This window comes from Musca domestica, unplaced genomic scaffold (assembly GCF_030504385.1).
Source record: "Musca domestica strain aabys unplaced genomic scaffold, Musca_domestica.polishedcontigs.V.1.1 2, whole genome shotgun sequence".
Classification (NCBI taxonomy): Eukaryota; Metazoa; Arthropoda; class Insecta; order Diptera; family Muscidae; genus Musca; species Musca domestica.
Genome location: NW_026712249.1, coordinates 21592330 through 21611650, shown reverse-complemented (window position 1 = coordinate 21611650; position 19321 = coordinate 21592330). Strand labels below are relative to the sequence as shown.

The 19321-nt window shown below is 38.9% G+C and overlaps 1 protein-coding gene across 3 annotated transcripts in view; it reads right to left on the bottom strand.

Moving 5' to 3' along the window:
- Positions 1-375: 375 nt before the first annotated feature.
- LOC101895038 (glutamate receptor-interacting protein 2) overlaps positions 376-19321 on the bottom strand; it is a 114467-nt gene continuing 95521 nt past the window's right edge. For all 3 annotated transcript variants that reach the window (XM_059121951.1, XM_059121953.1, XM_059121954.1), the window contains 6 exons: positions 15715-16010; positions 15363-15526; positions 2777-4022; positions 2506-2708; positions 805-1280; positions 376-742 (listed from right to left, as the gene is read on the bottom strand). In XM_059121951.1, coding sequence (XP_058977934.1) covers positions 641-742; positions 805-1280; positions 2506-2708; positions 2777-4022; positions 15363-15526; positions 15715-16010 — 2487 coding nt within the window. In that variant the 3' untranslated portion in view covers positions 376-640. The remainder of the gene's footprint in view (positions 743-804; positions 1281-2505; positions 2709-2776; positions 4023-15362; positions 15527-15714; positions 16011-19321) is intronic.

Here is a 19321-nt window from a genome sequence, read left to right as displayed (position 1 = left end):
GAGGCCATTAACTTTGCTTTTATTATTCTAATCTTGAGACTATTCCGTTATATAAAATCTAACCTTGACTTTTGGTATACAAATTTGAAAGTTGGAATAATCGAATTTCTCCAAAATATTGATTAAAAAATTGAGAATATAACTGGATATAAATATGGACCGTATATGCGAATAAATCTACAACTCAGTAATTTGCCAGTCCCCCCACTGCTACATGAAAACCGACCGACCGAAAATTCGATAATATTTCGTCTTATTTTCTTGATTGACAGCTTAAAAAAATATGCCTCTCCTCAATATATGGAGTAATGCTAGCATTTTTAATTATCTTCAATTTCGAAACATATTTTTACCAAACATTAAAATCCTTGAAACTATTTTCAAATTTGGCTTAGAATATATTTTCCTCCTTTGAGTAAAGGGTCGTCGGATAGTCCAGGTTATTCTTAAAAACTACATAATTATTATATTCATTTTTTTTTTTTTGGATTCATCTTAAACTCTATCTCTATATACGTATGTATGTGTAAAAATAGTATACATGTATATGTAGTGGTAGTAATAATAATAAGTGTAAAAACGTCCACTTAAAATCTATTCGCAAAAAAGGCACTACTGCTGGCTAGCTGGCAGTTAAACTCTATTCCGTTCTTTGGATGATCATTTCAATTTTATCGCCGGCAGCAGCTATCAATGGCACGGTGAGACAACAATCAAAATCCTGGGTTTTCATTTCATTGACCTGCAAAGAAGCACCATTTTTTAATTTTCAATATTTGCAAAAGAACACAGAACTTATCCCACCTGCATAATTCTATCGAATGGCTTTAACATGCCACACTTGTCTGCTGGTCCACCCGATCGTATACGATTTATAAATACACCCCTCTCGTAGAGACCATCTGAGACCGAGAACCCATAGTCGTCGTATACTTTATCCTTGAAGAGGGTAACATGGAATATTCTTTGTTTTTCAGTTTTGCCACCACCACTGCTCGAACCGCTATTGGAACCATTGTCGGTATTTGTTGATGGACTTCTGGGTCTTCGCTGCACCTTGGCATAGATGGCTTGTGGCTGTGGCAAATTGTTCGTTTCCAACGTCGGGCCATAATTGTTTTGAACATCATGAGCCCGTAGAATTTTCAAATCTACAATATCACCGAGATTCTGCAATAGATTTGTGGCATGTGATAGTGGCATACCTTGCACCGATTCGGCGTTAATTGCAAGCAGTTGATCACCAACTAGGATTTGTCCATTTTTGTGTGCAATGCCACCTGGAATAAAAAGAGATTTTAAAATTGTAATTGGTTATTTAGAAGCAGAAGTACACAGATAAGATGTTCTGGAAGTTTTCCTCATAGAAGAGCACAACGTCTTCTCCTAGAAAAGTTTAAGGTCTTCTCATAGAAGAGCTGGAAGGTCCTCTCATAGAAGCGCTGGAAGGCCGTTTCACAGGACTTTTATGAGAAGTGATAGAAGGTCTTCTCCTAAAAGAGCTGGAAGGTCTTCTCATAGAAGAGCCGGATGTCTTCTCTGAGAAGAGCTTGAAAGAAGAAAGGAGTGCTGGAAGGTCTTCTCATAGAAGAGCTGGAAGTTCTTCTCCCAGAGGAGATGAAGGTCTTCTCCTAGAAGAGCCGAAGGTATTCTCCTAGACGAGCTGAAGGTCTTCTCCTAGACGAGCTGAAGGTCATCTCCTAGACGAGCTGAAGGTCTTCTCCTAGACGAGCTGAAGGTCTTCTCCTAGACGAGCTGAAGGTCTTCTCCTAGACGAGCTGAAAGTCTTCCCCTAGACAAGCTGAAGGTCTTCTCCTAGACAAGCTGAAGGTCTTCTCCTAGAAGAGCTGAAGGTCTTCTCCTAGGTGAGCTTATGGCCTTCTCCTAGGTGAGCTTATGGCCTTCTCCTAGACTAGCTGAAGGTCTTCTCCTAGACGAGCTGAAGGTCTTCTCCTAGACGAGCTGAAGGTCTTCTCCTAGACGAGCTGAAGGTCTTCTCCTAGACGAGCTGAAGGTCTTCTCCTAGACGAGCTGAAGGTCTTCTCCTAGAAGAGCCAAAGGTCTTCGAACAGAAGAGCCGAAAGGTCTTCTCGTAGAAGAGCTTGAAGGTCTTCTCAGAGAAGACCTTCCAGCTCTTGTTCTTGTCAGAGAGGGCTGAAAGGTATTCTCAGAGAGAGTTGAAACGTCTTCTCAGAGGAGAGCTGAAAGGTCTTCTCAGAGAAGACCTTCAAGCTCTTCTCAGAGGAGAGCTGAAAGGTCTTCTCAGAGGAGACCTGAATGGTCTTCTCCTAGAATAGCTTATGGTCTTCTCCTACGAGAACTTATGGTATTCTTCTAGAAGAACGAAAAGTATTCGTGCCACAAAAAGTCTTCTCAGAGAAGAGCAAAAAATATTTCCAGAGAAGACCAAAGTTCTCCCCACAGAAGAGCAAAAGGTCTTCCTAAGTGGATTTCTTTGGATAGAATAGCGGAACACATTTCTAGAGACCACCTGAAATATCTTACCTTCAACAATGCCGCTAATAGTTATGGGCTTCGAAATATCCTCACTGCCAGCCAAAGTTATGCCCAACAGACCACCCTTGGGTTCAAGGCGAACGGTGAAAATAATCTGATGTAAACTGGTGCCGCTGCTTTTACTGCTGGAACTAGCCGCTGAACCATAAACTTTATTCTCCATTGGTGGAGGCAGGTTAGTACAGTCCGCACTGCAATAAAAAATTCAATATTAATTTACATATTTCCCATTAAAATCCCCCCTCCCGCCCTCACTTACCTGGCATATCTATCCAAATCGTAACCAGCGAATTCATTGTAGGAATTTTCATCATCCGGCAACTCGGTGGTCAGACTTTGAGTATTTTGATTAAACGAACGACCCATGGTACCCCAATTGGGTGCCGTCAAATGATGGCGTATCTGTACCGATGTCATTGTGTTATCCTCTAGGGTGGGACCTCGAAAATATTCCGGTTGTGGTGTACTCGATTTCATTGAGAGGCAATCCGTTTGGTATTTCATTTCGGCATATTTATTCGCCACATAGGCACTGCTGTAGAGGTCATGATCCGTCGTGGGGCTACTGGGACAATTACTGTAAATGTGGGTGCTGGGCATTTTCTGTTGGGCATCGAAAAGGAAGTCGGGTAACATAACCCGCTTTACGGTCAGCGTGGAAAAATCACCATGGGAACCATCCTTCAGCAGAGAATCCACATTGAAATGTTGTACTGGATGATTGTCAACGGCCAGGAGTATATCACCGGATCTTAGGGAACCTGTGCGATGGGCAGGACTGCCAGGTTTCACATCGGATATGACAAAACCACCATGACTAGAACCATTGATGCTTAGACCCAGACCGGCCTTACCCAGGCGTAATACTTTGACATTGAATACCCCACTTGAGGGCACTACTGTATCCGGCATATCAAATTCAATTTCCAGCTCCAGCCAATTGGCTGGACTGTGTGGTGGCCTGGAACCCAAGTCACCCAATAGCTGGCGCATTGTCTGGACATCCAGGTTGTACATTTTGTTTATGGCCACAATGCGATCTCCCTTCTGGATGCAGCCACAACGATCGGCCACGGAGTCGGGTATGATTTTCGAAATGTTTACCGCCCGGCCACAGGCGGTTTGTGTGCCCAAAACGAGGCCGGAACCCATGCTGCAGTCCAACAGAACCGGAAATGTTTCCGCCCTACAGATGCCCATGCTGGACGAATGATGTAGACCGGAAGTTGTGCTGCTGTTGCTGGTTGTGGCACTGGCCCCCAAACTGCTGCCGCTGACACTGCTGCTACTGGGACCGCTGACACTGCTGCCGGCCGCACTTGCTGCACTGTTTGAGTTTGTCCCACCACCACCTCCTCCTCCGCAGCCGCCAACGCCTCCACCCGTTGTTGTTGTTGTTGTTTCCAATGGCAAAGAACTTTTACGCGTAAAACGTTGACGCTGACGAGATTTCCGTGATTCTAAAGTGTTGAAACCATATTTTGGACTGTTCAAGGCGGCATGACCTGCAAACCGAACAAGCAAACAAAAAGAAGAAGAAGAAGCATAAGAAAATGTAACACAGCCAAAAAAGAAAGAAAAACATTAATGAGCAGCAGCAAAAGGGAACAACAAAAAGATATTTTCCAACTGCTGCGCCTACATAGATTTCCTCCACTTCGACATCAATTAGATTTTTAAAAGTATTTTTAGTTTTTCCTTTCCGTGCGGCTGTCCGTCCCCCGGTCTGTCTGTCTGTTTGTCTGTCATTTGGTGTGTAAATCTGTCCATTTACATATATATGTTTGCTAGAGTGTGCGTGTGTTGGAATTCCCCCCTTCAGCATGTCAATGTCTTGACTAAAGCTTCCGAATCTCTTCACAAGATTTTCCTCTGTTGACGTTGAAATTTATGTGTTTTCCAAAAAGGGCTTTTCACCATAGGCGAGAAGGAACATGCTGCCAATGCACAGTGGTTTGACGGGAATTTTTTTGATGATCAACAAAGGTGATATTTTTTTGTTTTTGCGATAAGTATAGAAATGATAAAAGGAGGAATACAGGGTGAGATTAAAAAAACTGCAAAAAATTCAAATGCCATATTTTTTTTTTAATTTTTTGTTGAAACTAAAAAATGACGGAAATAGCATCAAATTTTAGAATAAGTTTAGATTTTTTCGAATTGGTCACCTTTGGCACGAATTATGGCCTTCAAACGGCCAATGAAACCGTCACACGCTGCCCGAATGTTGCTCTGCGGTATTTTGGCCCATTCCCGGGGAAGCGCTGGCTTGAGGTGATCGACACTTTGGTATTTTTTAGTGCCAACCTCGCTTTCAAAATATTCCAGACACAATAGTCCAACGGATTGGTATCCGGAGATTTTGGTGGCCATTGTGCGCTGGAAATGAAGTAAGGCACCTCATTTTGTAACCATTCTTGGGTGGCGCGTGCTGAGTCCTGTTAGAATATACAAGGTCTGCGGCCAAAATGTTTGCGTGCCCAATGTTTTAATACACCCTCCAGAATATTTTCGCGATAACATTCGGCATATATTCTGATGCCACGGGCGATTAATACTAGCGGAGAGCGACAATCGGTTGTTATGGTGGCCCACACCATCACCATGGCCGGCACTTGAGTTCTGGTGGCCAACCGAAGGTGCACATTTTCAGCTGACCTCTTTGGCAAGTAAACACGAAAGTTATTCGTGATGGAATTCAAGCGTGATAGTGTGATTTCTTTGGTTGATTTGGCTGCAAAGCCACAAGTGGCTATCGTTAGAGTACTCCAGCATTTAAATGTGAATAAATATTTTGTGTCTCGTACCGTGATACTGGTAGCGTAGCCCGACGTCAAGGGACGGAAGAAACCAGCAACATCAGCAGAAATGGTTTGGAAAGTAAAGAAGCGACTTTATCGAAACCCTTGTCGCAGTGGCCGAAAAGTGGCTCGTGAGCTGAATAAATCGCAATATTCCTTCGGCAAATATTGAAAAATGAGCTTCGGGTAAAGCCATTGAAATTCCAAAAAGTGCAGCAACTTACACCGCAACAGAACAAAAAAATAGATCAAAATAAGCTAAAGAGTTGCTTCGCTTGGCCGAAAGCTGTGAACTGCCGAATTTGGTTTTCTCCGATGAGAAAACATTCGTTGTCCAGAAGTTTGTGAACAAACAAAATGATCGTGTTTACTTTCCAAGGAGGTCAGCTGAAAATGTACACCTTCGGTTGGCCACCAGAACTCAAACGCCGGCCATGGTGATGGTGTGGGCCGCCATAACAGCCGTTGGTGGCATCAGAATAAATGCCGAATATTACCGCGAAAATATTCTGGAGGGTGTTTTAAAGACTTGGGCACGCAAACGTGTACGTGTATTTGCAATCTGCTAGATTTTTCCTATAGTTATTTTTATACGCTACACCACAAGGTGGTCAGGGTATTATGTCCTTGTGCATTTGTTTGTAACAGGCAAAAGGAAACAAGATAGACCCATAGTTCCTTTTGATGATCTGCATAGAATCACATTCTGAGTCGATTTATGCATGTCCGTCCGTCCGTCTGTCCGTCCGTCTGTCCATGTATTTTTGTAAACAAAGTACAGATCGCATTTATTGCCCTATCCAAATGAAATTTGGCACAAATCATTTGTTTGGCCCAAGGACGAACCCTATTGAAATTGGAGATAATCGGTCAAAATTTGGATATAGCTCCCATATATATATTCGTCCGATTTGCCTTTTATTGTGCACCAAACGTGTAATATCAGCCCGAATAGTGTGGAATTTTGCACATACAACTAAATTAGGCCTGAAAATAAGTATGCCAAATTTGATCGAAATCGATTCAGATATAGCTACAGCTCCAACATATATTTTTCATCCGATTTGTTATTTTTGTCGTCCGCAGCCGTAATATGCACTCTGTAACAATAATATTTGGGGAAATATATCAAATACAGCTCAGAAGTACCTTTGCTAAATTTTATCGAGATTGGTTCGGATTTGATTATATATCCCATATATAACTTCGTTCGATTTAGCTTTTATTGTGCACTAAACGTCTAATATTAGCCCAAATGGGATGGAATTTGGCACTTACGACCGAAATGAGTCTAGAAGCTAGTATGTCAAATTTGCTGAAGATCGGTTCAGATATAGCTATAGCTCCCATATATACTGTTCATCCGATTTGTTATATTTGTTACCCACAGCCGTAATATGCACTCCGTAAGAACTATATGCAGGGAAATATATCAAATATAGCTCAAAAATATCTTTGCCAAATTTTATCAAGATCGGTTCAGATATGGATATAGCACCCATATACATCATTATGCGATTTCAAATTAATTGTGCACCAAATGGGCAATACAACTCCGAATTTAAAAGATTGAAATACATCGGCATATTTAGTCTTTTGATCTTTAAATTATAATTATAATCATAGCCTGTATGATTGAATTCTGCCAAAAAAAAAACTTTTAGTTGTTATGTGGAGCTCTACAAAATTAGAAAAGTGGTGTAGGGTATCATAAAGTCGGCCCCGCCCGACTTTAAGACTCTCTTTACTGGTTTTGTGTTGTTGTTGTAATTTTTTTTTTAATATTTTTGACCTTTTGTATCAGAGTTTGGAATCCTTCTTCTCTTGCTACCTATCCTACTTCTGACACCACTGTGCTACACCAAATTCATTTTGACAAAAAATTTCCCAAAAAAACTGAAAGCTGTTTACATTTGCCAGTCGCTCGGTCGTTTCGGTTAATTCCGCGTTCGATCATCTTTTAAAATAAATCTCAATATTGAAATAAATGTCAGCCAATAAATACTGTCAGAGTTCCAAAAATATCAATGCTTTCAATATGGAGCGAATAGCAACAACAACAAACACAATCTTCATTCCGCTGTGAATTGTGGGGGAGGGAAGAAACAGATTTTGATATTTCCCTTCCCCAAAATGGGGGGAGTGTGTGACTCTGATCATCGTGTCACTTTGGAGAGCAATTTTAAGTTTTCGATTTTTTTTTGAAAATTTTCTTTGGCCCTGAGTGTTGTCACAACGTTTTGTTCATTGATTTCGTTTGATTTGATGAGATTTCCGTGACATTTGTATTTGTCAGCATTGATTGCGTTTTTGTATTACCACAAAATGTAAAGAAGGACAGACGGACAGGGCGGGTGATTGTTTTCCTTTTATGGCCATAATTGTCAAAAGTTCCAACATCCGCTTTTGTCAATTTTTGTTGCCCGTGATGTTCTTTTGGGTGATGTCACTTCATTAGAAACGAAGTGATAAAATGTCATTTCGATTTAATTAGTTTGTCATCGCCAAAGGAAACCTCACGTCAATATTCGTCAATGAGTTGTTGTTGTCGTTGGATACGCCAGGCTTAAGAGGGTTGATTGTTTGGGATCATCATATCATAGAGGCCTTTTAAAAGGCCTCTTAAATACTTTAACAGATTGTAGACTACCTAAGCTGACACTTGAGAATAGAAGACCCCTGAAAGCTCCTCCATGGGTCTTCTGTAAAGAGAAGATGATCTTTTCAAGCTCATCCATAGAAAAAACTCGTTAGAAAGTCTGTAGAGGTTATACGCTGTTTATGTGAGAAACGCTACTGTAGCATCACTGTAGCTTTTACTGAACATACCCCACATTGGTCCGTGTTATTCTTCGCCCTCTGTTTTTCTCTTTCTACCTTGTTATGCTAATTGTAGAAAACCCGATATTGGCTAGCAATACCGTTGACATTAGCATTAATATGAACAGAGCAAGAATATCAACAGCTCCATAACCGAAAGAGAGAGAGAGAGTCGTGAACTTTGAACGAAATATAATATGAGAATGCAAACCAGTATCGTAATTAGGAGAAGCAGAAATAAGGCTCTGTTTGCTTGTAAGAACTTAATTGAAAATTTGTCTGTCTATTTTTGCTACCGAAAGGAGAAGTTCATTGTAACTTCGATAAATAAGTTATAAGTTTTCAGCAGATCTTGTGTTGATGGAAATATTGAAATGTGCCAAGTCTAAATGTAATCGGATGTTAATTTCGCATTTAAGGAGTGGAGGTACCAGAAGGAGTCGACCAATATATTCAATCTTCACAGCAGCTCTTGCATTAGTAGAAGTAATGGCATGTGTGAAATATGAAGTGATCTGGTTCACTTCTTATTTCGGATTTTATAATAGTTTTGGTTATTCAAAACTTTGACCCTTTGCGGGGGAGGTACAAGAAGGAATGGTCCGATATCTACCATCTTTACAAAAGATCTTGTGTTGATGGAAATATTGAGATTACCAAGTCTAAATGGAATCGGCTGTTCGGCCGGGCCGAACTTTGAATACCCTCCACCATTTGGAACGAATTAGAAAATTTTCAAAAAATAAAATCCATTAAAAATTCTGTTAAAATCTTTAAAATATCTAATACCGGAATGTGCTTTATCAGGGGGGATATACGATATTGTGGACCTATATAGACAATTACTTTTCAGGGGTTAAAGTGCTCACAAAGAACTCCTTGTGTGGATTTTCAGACAATACCATAGGAAAATATGGCTAAAATTATGAAAACACCGAATATCGGGAGGTAATATGGGGGCTATGCGATATCGAGGACCTATATAGAGAATTTTCTTCCAAGGGATGAAGTACTCACAAAGAACTCCTTGTGTGGATTTTTAGACAATACAATAGGAAATATTGCTAAAATCATCAAAACACCGAATATTGGGGGTACCGTTGTATAGGGGCTATACGATATCGTCGACCTATATAGATGATTCTCTTCCGAGATATAAAGTACACCTTGTGTAGATTTTCAGACAACTCCGTTGAAAAATGTGGGTAAAATCATCAAAATTCCGAATATCGGAGGGTATCGTTATATGGGGGCTATACGATATAGTGAACCTATAGAGATAATTATCTTCCAAGGGATAACGTAACTACAAGAAACTCCTTCTGTGGATTTTCAGATCATTCCGTTAGACAATGTGGCTAAAATCATCAAAATACCGAATATCTGGGGATACCGTTATATGGGGGCTATACGATATCGTGGACCGATATAGCCCATCTTCGAACTTGACCTGCCTGCAGACAAAAGAGGGATCTGTGCAAAATTTTAGCTTCCTATCTTAATTCGTTTAGACTGTAGCGTGATTACAACAGACGGACGGACCCGGCTAAATCGTCTTAGAATTTTACGCTGATCAAGAATATATATACATTGTTGGGTCTGACATGAGCATTTCGAGGAGTTACAAACGGAATGACGAACTTAATATACCCTCCATACTTTGTATGGTGGAGGGTATAAAAATATTGAAGGCAATCGGATCATATTTTATAAGAGATATAACTATTATAAATTTTGACCCTTTATGGGGAAGGTACTAGATTTAGTGGACGATATTGTCCATTTTCGCAGCTGACCTAACACTGACCTTCTTCTTTCTGTGCAGTAAAACACTTTTTTTTTTTTTGAAAATTTCGACCTTTTGTGGGAGAGGACCGATATTGCCGATCTCCGAACTCGATCTAATAATAATATTACGATGTACTTAGTTTGGACTAATTCGTATAATCCCAGCCTCGATCTAAAACCGTTATTTCGATGATGATTTTGGCCATATCAAATGATATGTACACTCTCTAGGCATATGGCTGAGGGTATAAATAGTGGCCACAATCATCAAATTACTGAATATCGGGATGTATTCTTAAGTGGGGTATAAATATTTTTAGACATATTTACGAGCATTTAATACACAATTTCTTAATATCCCATTGGAAAATGTGACCACAATCATCAAAATACCGAATGTAGGGAAGTACATTTATATTTGGGGCTATGGGAAAAAACTTAGACCATTTTCTATCTGAGCAGCTGGTATCCACTTAAAACTTCAAATACCAAATATCATACAATTTCGTTGAACAAACAACAAAACCGCTTAATATTGGGAAGAACTCTTATATGTGGGTGGCTATACGAAAACGTTGACCAATATGCCCCATTTTCAATTAAATAACAATTTTAGACATGCATATGGATGTGACCAAATATTTGGTTGATCCCCTCGAAACTTAGAGTTATTACCACAGACACGTTTAAATCGTCTTAGAAGTTTACCCTGACCAAGCATATTATTTCGCAGAGTTACAAAATGGAATGACAAACTTAGTATTCCCTCCATTCTAGGTAGAGTGGAGGGTATAGCAATGAAGAGCCTTGACGTTAAACACAAATTCAACACTAGTGTTCTAAAAATCGGTTAACTGAATTTTATACTTATTTTTTGGATCTTGGCGGTAGTTTACTGAATATTTACTTCCCACGACATGTCCATGTTGAAATAAGGGGCTAAGATACTTAAGCTCATTGTTTAGTAATGAGAACTTTTGTGGGGTAGTTCCCCACAAATGTTGGAGACTGGAATCGTATTTGAATTAAATCTACTTTCGTGATTTTCAATTTTTCAAAATCTCTAATTACTTAACTAATTCTCTTTGCACATAGCCCCACATAAATTGTGAAAAGTATCGATTAGCCTTTATTTGTGGTGACACGAAGGAAAAACGGTCACGCACAATGACATTATCGGCAAATATTGTCAAAGCCTCATTATTTCCCAAAAACGCATAGTCGAATATCATTGCCATCATCTTCAGATGATAATGCGTCCGCATTCTCAATCAAAATATGATCCGAAATGGTCATAAATAACTTATACGACACACACACATCGCCTCGTCGATGCCATCATCCGCCCATTGGGGTGTGCACCCACTCTCAGTGATTGCCGCTGAATGGATGTCGTTGTCCAATCACCTCGCCGAATGCTACGTTTCTATTGACGATCTGCGTTCGCTGCTCGTCTTCCTGTCATTCGATGACATTTGTCGATCATAAAAAATACATTTAACCGACAACAAAAACAACAACATCAAGTAATTTGGAATAGTTTTGGGTATAGAGATCTCCCCTGGAATAGACAGCATTCGTTTCAGATTTTTGTAAAAAATATAAATATTTGCGGATGTTTTCGGGGGGGTAGGTTGGGTAAATGGAAATCTATGTTCCCCTTGCACGAATGACATTAACAGAATCATGGCAAAAGTGTTTTCTTTTTTTTGGGTTTGTTGTTGAAATAACCGAGGCGTCATTCAGGCATGGAAAACAAGTTGTGTTGTGCGTCTGTGAAATCGTAATGTTGTCTTCTGTTTGTCATAACATGAGCCCCCCGACAAGCTCTTTGAAACAACTGTTGTTTTACGAATTTATGATTTGTCTTGAATTCCATTTTCCGCAGTTTTCTTCGTTAGGGTGGGACATTCTTACGCCCTCAAACTTATGGATACAGGGGTCACAATACGGTCAAAATGTGTCTCAAGGAAATAATGGTTTCAGACCCGATTTCTCTTTGGAAGAAATTCGTTTCAGAACATTAGGAGTTGTTTGTTAATATCCGCCGGTCTCTACGCCAAAGGGAATATCTATTTTATTTATTCCGAACTTCGTACATCGTAATACATTTTTCAAACTTGGATCAAATTCCTAGAAGGTACATGTACACGTCGGTACATTCCTTCTGGAAAGGAAAGTCCCAAACTCAGCACATGGTCATAATTAAAGCAGGTTTTGTTCAGAAGCGTAAATGGACGATATTTGAGCTCTGTTTCTTGTGTCTCTCCCACAACAGATCAAAGTTTTGAAAAATAATAAAAAAAAAACCTCCGGGAAAGTTGAAATCAGTGTCAGATTTTGTTTATATTATAGGGTGAGAAAAAAAACTCCAACAAAGTCAAACGCCATAATTTTTATACCCTACACCACAAGGTGGTCAGGGTATTATGTCTTTGTGCATTTGTTTGTAACAGGCAAAAGGAAACGAGAAAGGCCCATAGTTCTTTTTGAACTGAGACGATTTATGCATGTCCGTCCGTCCATCTGTCCATGAATTTTTGTAAACAAAGTACAGTTCGCATTTATTGCCCTATCCAGATGAAATTTTGCACATATCATTTTTTAGGCCCAAGGACGAACCCTATTGAAATTGGAGATGATCGGTCAAAATTTAGATATAGCTCCCATATATATCTTCGTCCGCTTTGCCTTTTATTGTGCACCAAACGTGTAATATCAGTCCGAATAGTCTGGAATTTTGCACGTACGATCAGATTGGACCTGAAAATAAGTATGCCAAATTTGATCGAAATCGGTTCAGATATAGCTATAGTTCCCATATATATTGTTCATCCGATTTGTTATTTTAGTCCTCCGCAGCCGTAATATGCACTTTGTAACAACAATATTTGCTGAAATATATCAAATGCAGCTCAGAAATACCTTTGTTAAATTTTATCGAGATCGGTTCAGATTTGGATATAGCTCCCATATATAACTTCGTCCGATTTACTTTTTATTGTGCACCAAACGTCTAATATTTGTCCAAATGGGAAGGAATTTGGCACTTACGGCCGAATTGAGTGTAGAAGCTAGTATGTCAAATCGGTTCAGATATAGTTATAGCTCCCATATATACTGTTAATCCGATTTGTTATATTTGTTACCCACAGCCGTAATATGCTCTCCATAACAACGGCATTTAGGGAAATATATTAAATACAGCTCAGAAATATCTTTGCCAAATTTTATCTTGCTTGAGGTGATCGACACTTTGGTATTTTTTAGTGCCAACCTTGCTTTCCAAAATACTCCAGACACAATAGTCCAACGGATTGATATCCGGAGATTTCGGTGGTCATTGTGCGCTGGTAGTGAAGCGAGGAACCTTATTTTGTAACCGTTCTTGGGTGGCGCGTGCTGAGTGCGATGGTGCTTAGTCCTGTTGGAATGGCTTTATGGAGAGGGATTTAATACACCCTCCAGCATATTTTCGCGATAATATTTGGCATTTATTCTGATGCCATGGTCGATTAATACGAGCGAAGAGGGACCATCGGCTGTTATGGCGGTCCAAACCATCACAATGGTCGGCGCTTGAGTTCTGGTGGCCAACCGAAGGTGCATATTTTCGGCTGACCTCTTTGGTAAGTAAACACGATCATTTTGTTTGTTTACAAACTGCTGGACAACGAATGTTTTCTTATCGGAGAAAACCAAATTCGGCAGTTCACCACTTTCGGCCAAGCGAAGGAACTCTTTAGCTCTTTTGAGTCTATTTTCTTTTTGTTGCACTTTTTGAAATTTTAAAGGGTTATACCGAGCTCTTTTTTTAATATTTGCCGAATGGAATATTGGGATATATTCAGTTCACAAGCCATTTTTCGGCCACTGCGATGCGGATTTCGACCAACTCGCTTCTTTACTTTCCAAACCATTTCTGCTGATGTTGCTGTTTTCTTCCGTCCACTTTCTTGACGTCGGGCTACGCTACCAGCGATGGTACGAGACACAAAAGATTTATTCACATTTAAATGCTGGAGTGTGGTTGTGGTTTTCCAGCCAAATATAAAGAAATCACACTATCACCCTTTAATTCCATCAGGAATAACTTTTTTTCTGGAAAATTCTCACCAAAATGCTTTTGTACGCTTGTAAACAATATAATGAGCTGTTACTGGAAAAATTTTAATAGCTGTCGGACGAGTGGCTTAGAAATGACAGCAGTCTGAAGTTGGTTGCAGTTTCTTCATCTCACTCTGTATATATGTTAGTTATAGAGTGGCTTAGAAATGACAGCAGTCTGAAGTTGGTTGTAGTTTTTCCATCTCACCCTGTACATACAATGTTCTCCCACCCTAGCTAAATCCCATTTCGAAATACAAATACGAAATTGGGGACAAATCCGTTAGAAAAAGTAGCTTAAATCGTCAGAATACCGAAAATCGGGAGGTACCAATATATGGGGGTTATACTAATTAGTGGACCTGTATCGAATTTTTTGTAGTCAGGAGAGAGCCGACCTTTCAAAGACCCCAATTGTCAAGATTCATCTAATTTGGTTGGAAATTGTGGTAGAAACCTTCAAAATACCGAAAATCCGGAGATGCCGTTATATGGGGGCATACCCGAACGTGGACCAATATAGCCCATTTTCAATATTAATCAGTCTGCGTATAATAAAAACCTTTGTGCCAAATTTAAAATCTCTAGATTAAATAATGTGGACTCTATCGTGATTTTAACACACAGACATAAGTACGGACGGATCCAACAGAGGGACATCGCTGCATCGCCTTCTAATTTTATTCTTATCAGGAATAATACATACTTTTTTAGATCTCCGACGAAGATTTCGAAAATGTTGCTAACGGAATGACAAATTTGGTGGAGGGTATAAAAATCGAGAAAATTTAACTATTCGATGTTGCTTGAATATGAGTGAGCGTATTTTCCTCATTTTTGAGTGAGACCAAAATTCGCTTAAATTCGAGCAGATTCTACTCCTGCTAAGCACTCTTTTATTTTTTCTCATTTCTCATATCATTGTATTTTTATGTATGTGTATTTTTCTGTACTCTTCATCGCTTTGACACTGAAAATGAGCTGGAATGAGGTCCAGTTTTCATTTAGCCCCCATCTAACCTCACCTCACAAGGTTTTGTATTTTGCTGACTTTTATCCACTTTTTCTATGGAATTGTTTCAAAATTGGTGTTTGAAACTCATAATAGATAGTGACAGAAAATTTATTGACGGTATCCATCGGTATCCATCAACATTATGGTATTTTGAAGACTCCATTATTTTTTTTATTTTATATATAATTTTAATTTTTTTTATACAAAGTTTTTCTTTACTTCGGACCGGCCGAACTTTTCGCTTTTGTATAGCCCATTTTTCTTTTAATTAAAATGATGACGTATATTGTTTAACTTAGACATTTTCCACTCACCTCTTCGTGCCAATGCATGGGCAGGCATTATTTGCATTTGGGTATAACCGCGTCCAGAACTGGTATCCAAAATTGTCATAACCTCATCCGGTGTATACGATGAATTTTCAATACTAATATCATCAATGGAAAGTACTTGATCGCCAACGGAAAGAGCACCGCATCTAAGAAAGAGACAAATACAAAATAAAAGCAAAAAAAAAATATTGAAACCATGAAAATTATAAGAGATTTTCTGAAATCCTCTTCTAAAAAAATAACAGTCGAATTATTCCCCAACTTTTATATTCTTACCATTTCAATAAATAGATTTTTCTCTCCATTAAAAGAAGTGATTGAATTTGTAACTTACCGATCAGCAATGCTCGCTGGCAAAATACTGGCAATATAGACACCCGCCTGACTAACTTCATCGATTTTCGTGTGATCCGCCAGACCGGCTGCGGCTGAATTATAATTACACAACACCAAACCCAATTTGTCGTTCATGGGACGTTCGATCTCGATTAACAGAGGTCCCATAGAGAATTCAACACTTTGCACCACCGACACATCGTATTCAATGGTTAGATTTGTATAACCCGAAATGTGACCACCACATTTGATGATCTGTTGCGCTTCGGCCAATGTTTTGCCAATGAGAGAAACCTGAAAAGGAAATAAATATTAAGGCATATCAAGTGTATGTCAATTGGATAGAAGGTCTATTAGGGGCCTCAGTTGTACAGAAGATTACTGGAAGTTCCTTAAGTGGTAAAATGACTATTAAAGGCCATACAGCTGTCGAATAACCCATACCTGTACAAGACCGTTAAAAGGTGGTCAACTTATAAAAGGCCTTCCATTTCTGGAAAATATTGCTAAAAAACTTCTTAAAGATCCTACATATATATCCATGCTATATATAAGATCTATTAAAAGTCCTCTAGATCAGTTCTTTTTATAAATCGAAGATTTTTGAAAATGTTCTACCTATAGAAGTTCTCTTGAATGTCTTCAATCAATGAAATACCTTTTAAAGACCTTCTCATTTGAGGGAAATCTCATGAGGGTGTTTTACGTATTGAATACTATATGAGTGCTTTTCATCGCTAGAAGTATTATTACTGCAGATCATTTGTCCACAAAAGATTTTTCGAAGTCTTCTATCAGTAGAAGGCCTATTAAAGGTCTTCTAAATTTAAATATACATTAGAATGTCTCTCAAAAAGTGTCCGGTTAGAAAGGACTTCTTTGAGGTCTTCTATCACCACATGACATCTCGAAGGACTTAAAGGAATATAAGACCTCTTAATGCTTTCCCATGTACGGGGCATATCATAAAGATTTTATATCTATAAAAGTTCTCCTAAAGGTTTTTTGTCTATCAAAGATCTCTAAAGAGTCGTTTATCCATAAAATACCACTTGAAGGGAGTCTTGCACAGAAGACCTCTTGAAAGTGTATATCTACAGAAAACCTCTTTAACGTCTTATATATATGGAAGGCCCGTTTTAAATCTCGAATAGTTAGAAGATCTGTTATAGGTTTTCTTTTCCGCAAAAGACTACGAAGGTCTAATTCCTTCCGTCTTCCTTTTTGGTCCAAAGAAAATCTCTTAAAGGTTTTCAGTATGGATTAAACCTCTTTAATGTCTTATTTATTTCAATGCATAGAAAACTCCTTTCTCTACTCACAGAAGACCTCTTGAAAGTTTTCTAAGTACCTAAAATACTTTGTAAAGGTTGTTAATCCCTAGAAGATCCCTTTGAGTTCCTATGTCCCCTGAAAACATCTTGAAGACCCCTTGAATGTAGCCTATTTATAGAAGGCTATTAAAAAGAAGACCTCATCAATGTTTTCTCTTTATAAGACCCAACTAATATCCCAAAGGTCTCTTTGAGGTTTTCAATACAAAGAAGTCCTCATCAAAGACTCTTTCTCAATCCATAAAATCCTCTTGAAGATACTCGTTCATAAAACGCCTCTAGAAGAAAACATCTAAAATATCTCATGTTTATCGAATACCAACCGATTTCTTTTTACTATCCATAAAAGAAGTCTTCAAAGTCAACTGTGCATCATGGGCCTCTGTTAGATCGTCTATTCGAAAAATAGCTCTTGAAGCCACCCTATCCATAGAGAACCTCTAAAATGTGTTCTGCCTATATAAGACCTCCTGAATGATTTCTACCTACAAAAAACCCTTTTAAGGCTTTTCATCTTAAGCCTCTTTAAGATGTTCAAAGCCCAGAAAACCTTCTTACATTCAAACCTTCTTATATTTCGAAAACCCCTTGAAAATCTCCATCCAAAAAAGACCTCTGCAATATCTCTCCATAAAAGACCTACTGAAGATTTCCTATCCACAAATGAACTTTCTAATGTATTCTCTATATAGTAGTCCTCTTTAAGGTATTCTACCTATGAAGGTAATACAACAAAGGCATGACAAAACCCAAAAGAGTGCTCGGCAAGAGTAGAATTTGCTGGATTTCGAACTAATTTCTCTCCCAAAGTATACTCTCCTTTTTCGAGGGAAACCGAAAAATAGAGTTTACTGGCTTTGTTTCTTCTACTCTTAGGAGTTCTCCCGCTCAATTTCACTATTTACTCGAATACGTGTGAGTTTTTCAAAGGTCTGTTCAGAATACAACTGGGAAATCTTTTACATAAAGAAAGACTAGAAAAACTTCCGACCAATAAAAACCTCATCTTAAGAATACCGGCGGGTTAAGGTCTAAGGAAGCCTTCTATCTATAGGTATTCCTTTGAAACATCAAGAACTTACACCGCAACAGAAAGAAAATGGACTCAAAATAGCTAAGGAGTTGCTTCGCTTGGACGAAAGTGGTGAACTGCTGAATTTGGGCACGCAAACATTTTGGCCACAGATCGTGGACATTCCAACAGGACTCAGCACCATCGCACTCAGCACGCGCCACCCAAGAATTGTTACAAAATGAGGTTCCTCGCTTCATTTCCAGCGCACAATGGCCACCAAAATCTCCGGATACTAATCCCTTGGACTATTGTGTCTGGAGTATTTTGGATAGCAAGGTTGGCACTAAAAAATACCAAAGTGTCGATCACCTCAAGCAAGTGCTTCGCCCGGAATGGGCCAAAATACCACAGAGCAAAATTCGGGCAGCGTGTGACGGTTTCATTGGCCGTTTGAAGACCATAATTCGTGCCAAAGATGACCAATTCGGACAAATCTAAACTTATTCTAAAATTTGATGCTATGTCCGATATTTTTTGCTTCATTCAATAAAAAAATGTAAAAATTATGGCGTGTGACTTTGTTGCAGTTTTTTATCTCACCCTGTATAGATGAAGGATGGTCTGTGGGTCCCTGCAAAAAGTCTCTAAAAACCCCACATTGCAGGCTTGGGAAGTCCTTGAAGCCGAGGTCTACTGGTTCTTGAAATACAACAATTTAACAGACCAACGCTGCTGGCCCTGGAAAAATAATCTTTATAAAACCTACGTTGTAGCCTTCGAGGGCCTTGATCTATTGACCTTTGAAAAGGAAATAATGTCCGGTAGTTCCGTTTTTTTACATATCTACTTTGCATATGGTTTGTTGGTCTTTGATCCTTAGATCCATGAAAAAATAATATTGTTGGTCTTTGAAACGGTTGGCCCTTGAGAAATAAACTTTTGAAAAATCCTTGAAAAGACAATCCGCATATCCTTGAGAAAATAATATTTAAAAATCCACCTCGAAGGCTTGGATTTTCTGTTAAAAGATTGTTTGTTGGTCTTTGAAAAAAGACGGTCTGTTGATCATTGAAAAATTAAATTTTAAAAAATCCTCCAAATTATGTTCCTTAGATCCTCGAAAAAAAAAATATTTTTAAAATTCCACGTTTATAGCTTGGATATTCCCCGGTGAATGCTTCGCTGGTCTATGAAAGATGAAAAAGTTTTCTTAAAAATCCATAGGATCAAAACACGACCCTTGAAAAAATAGGTTT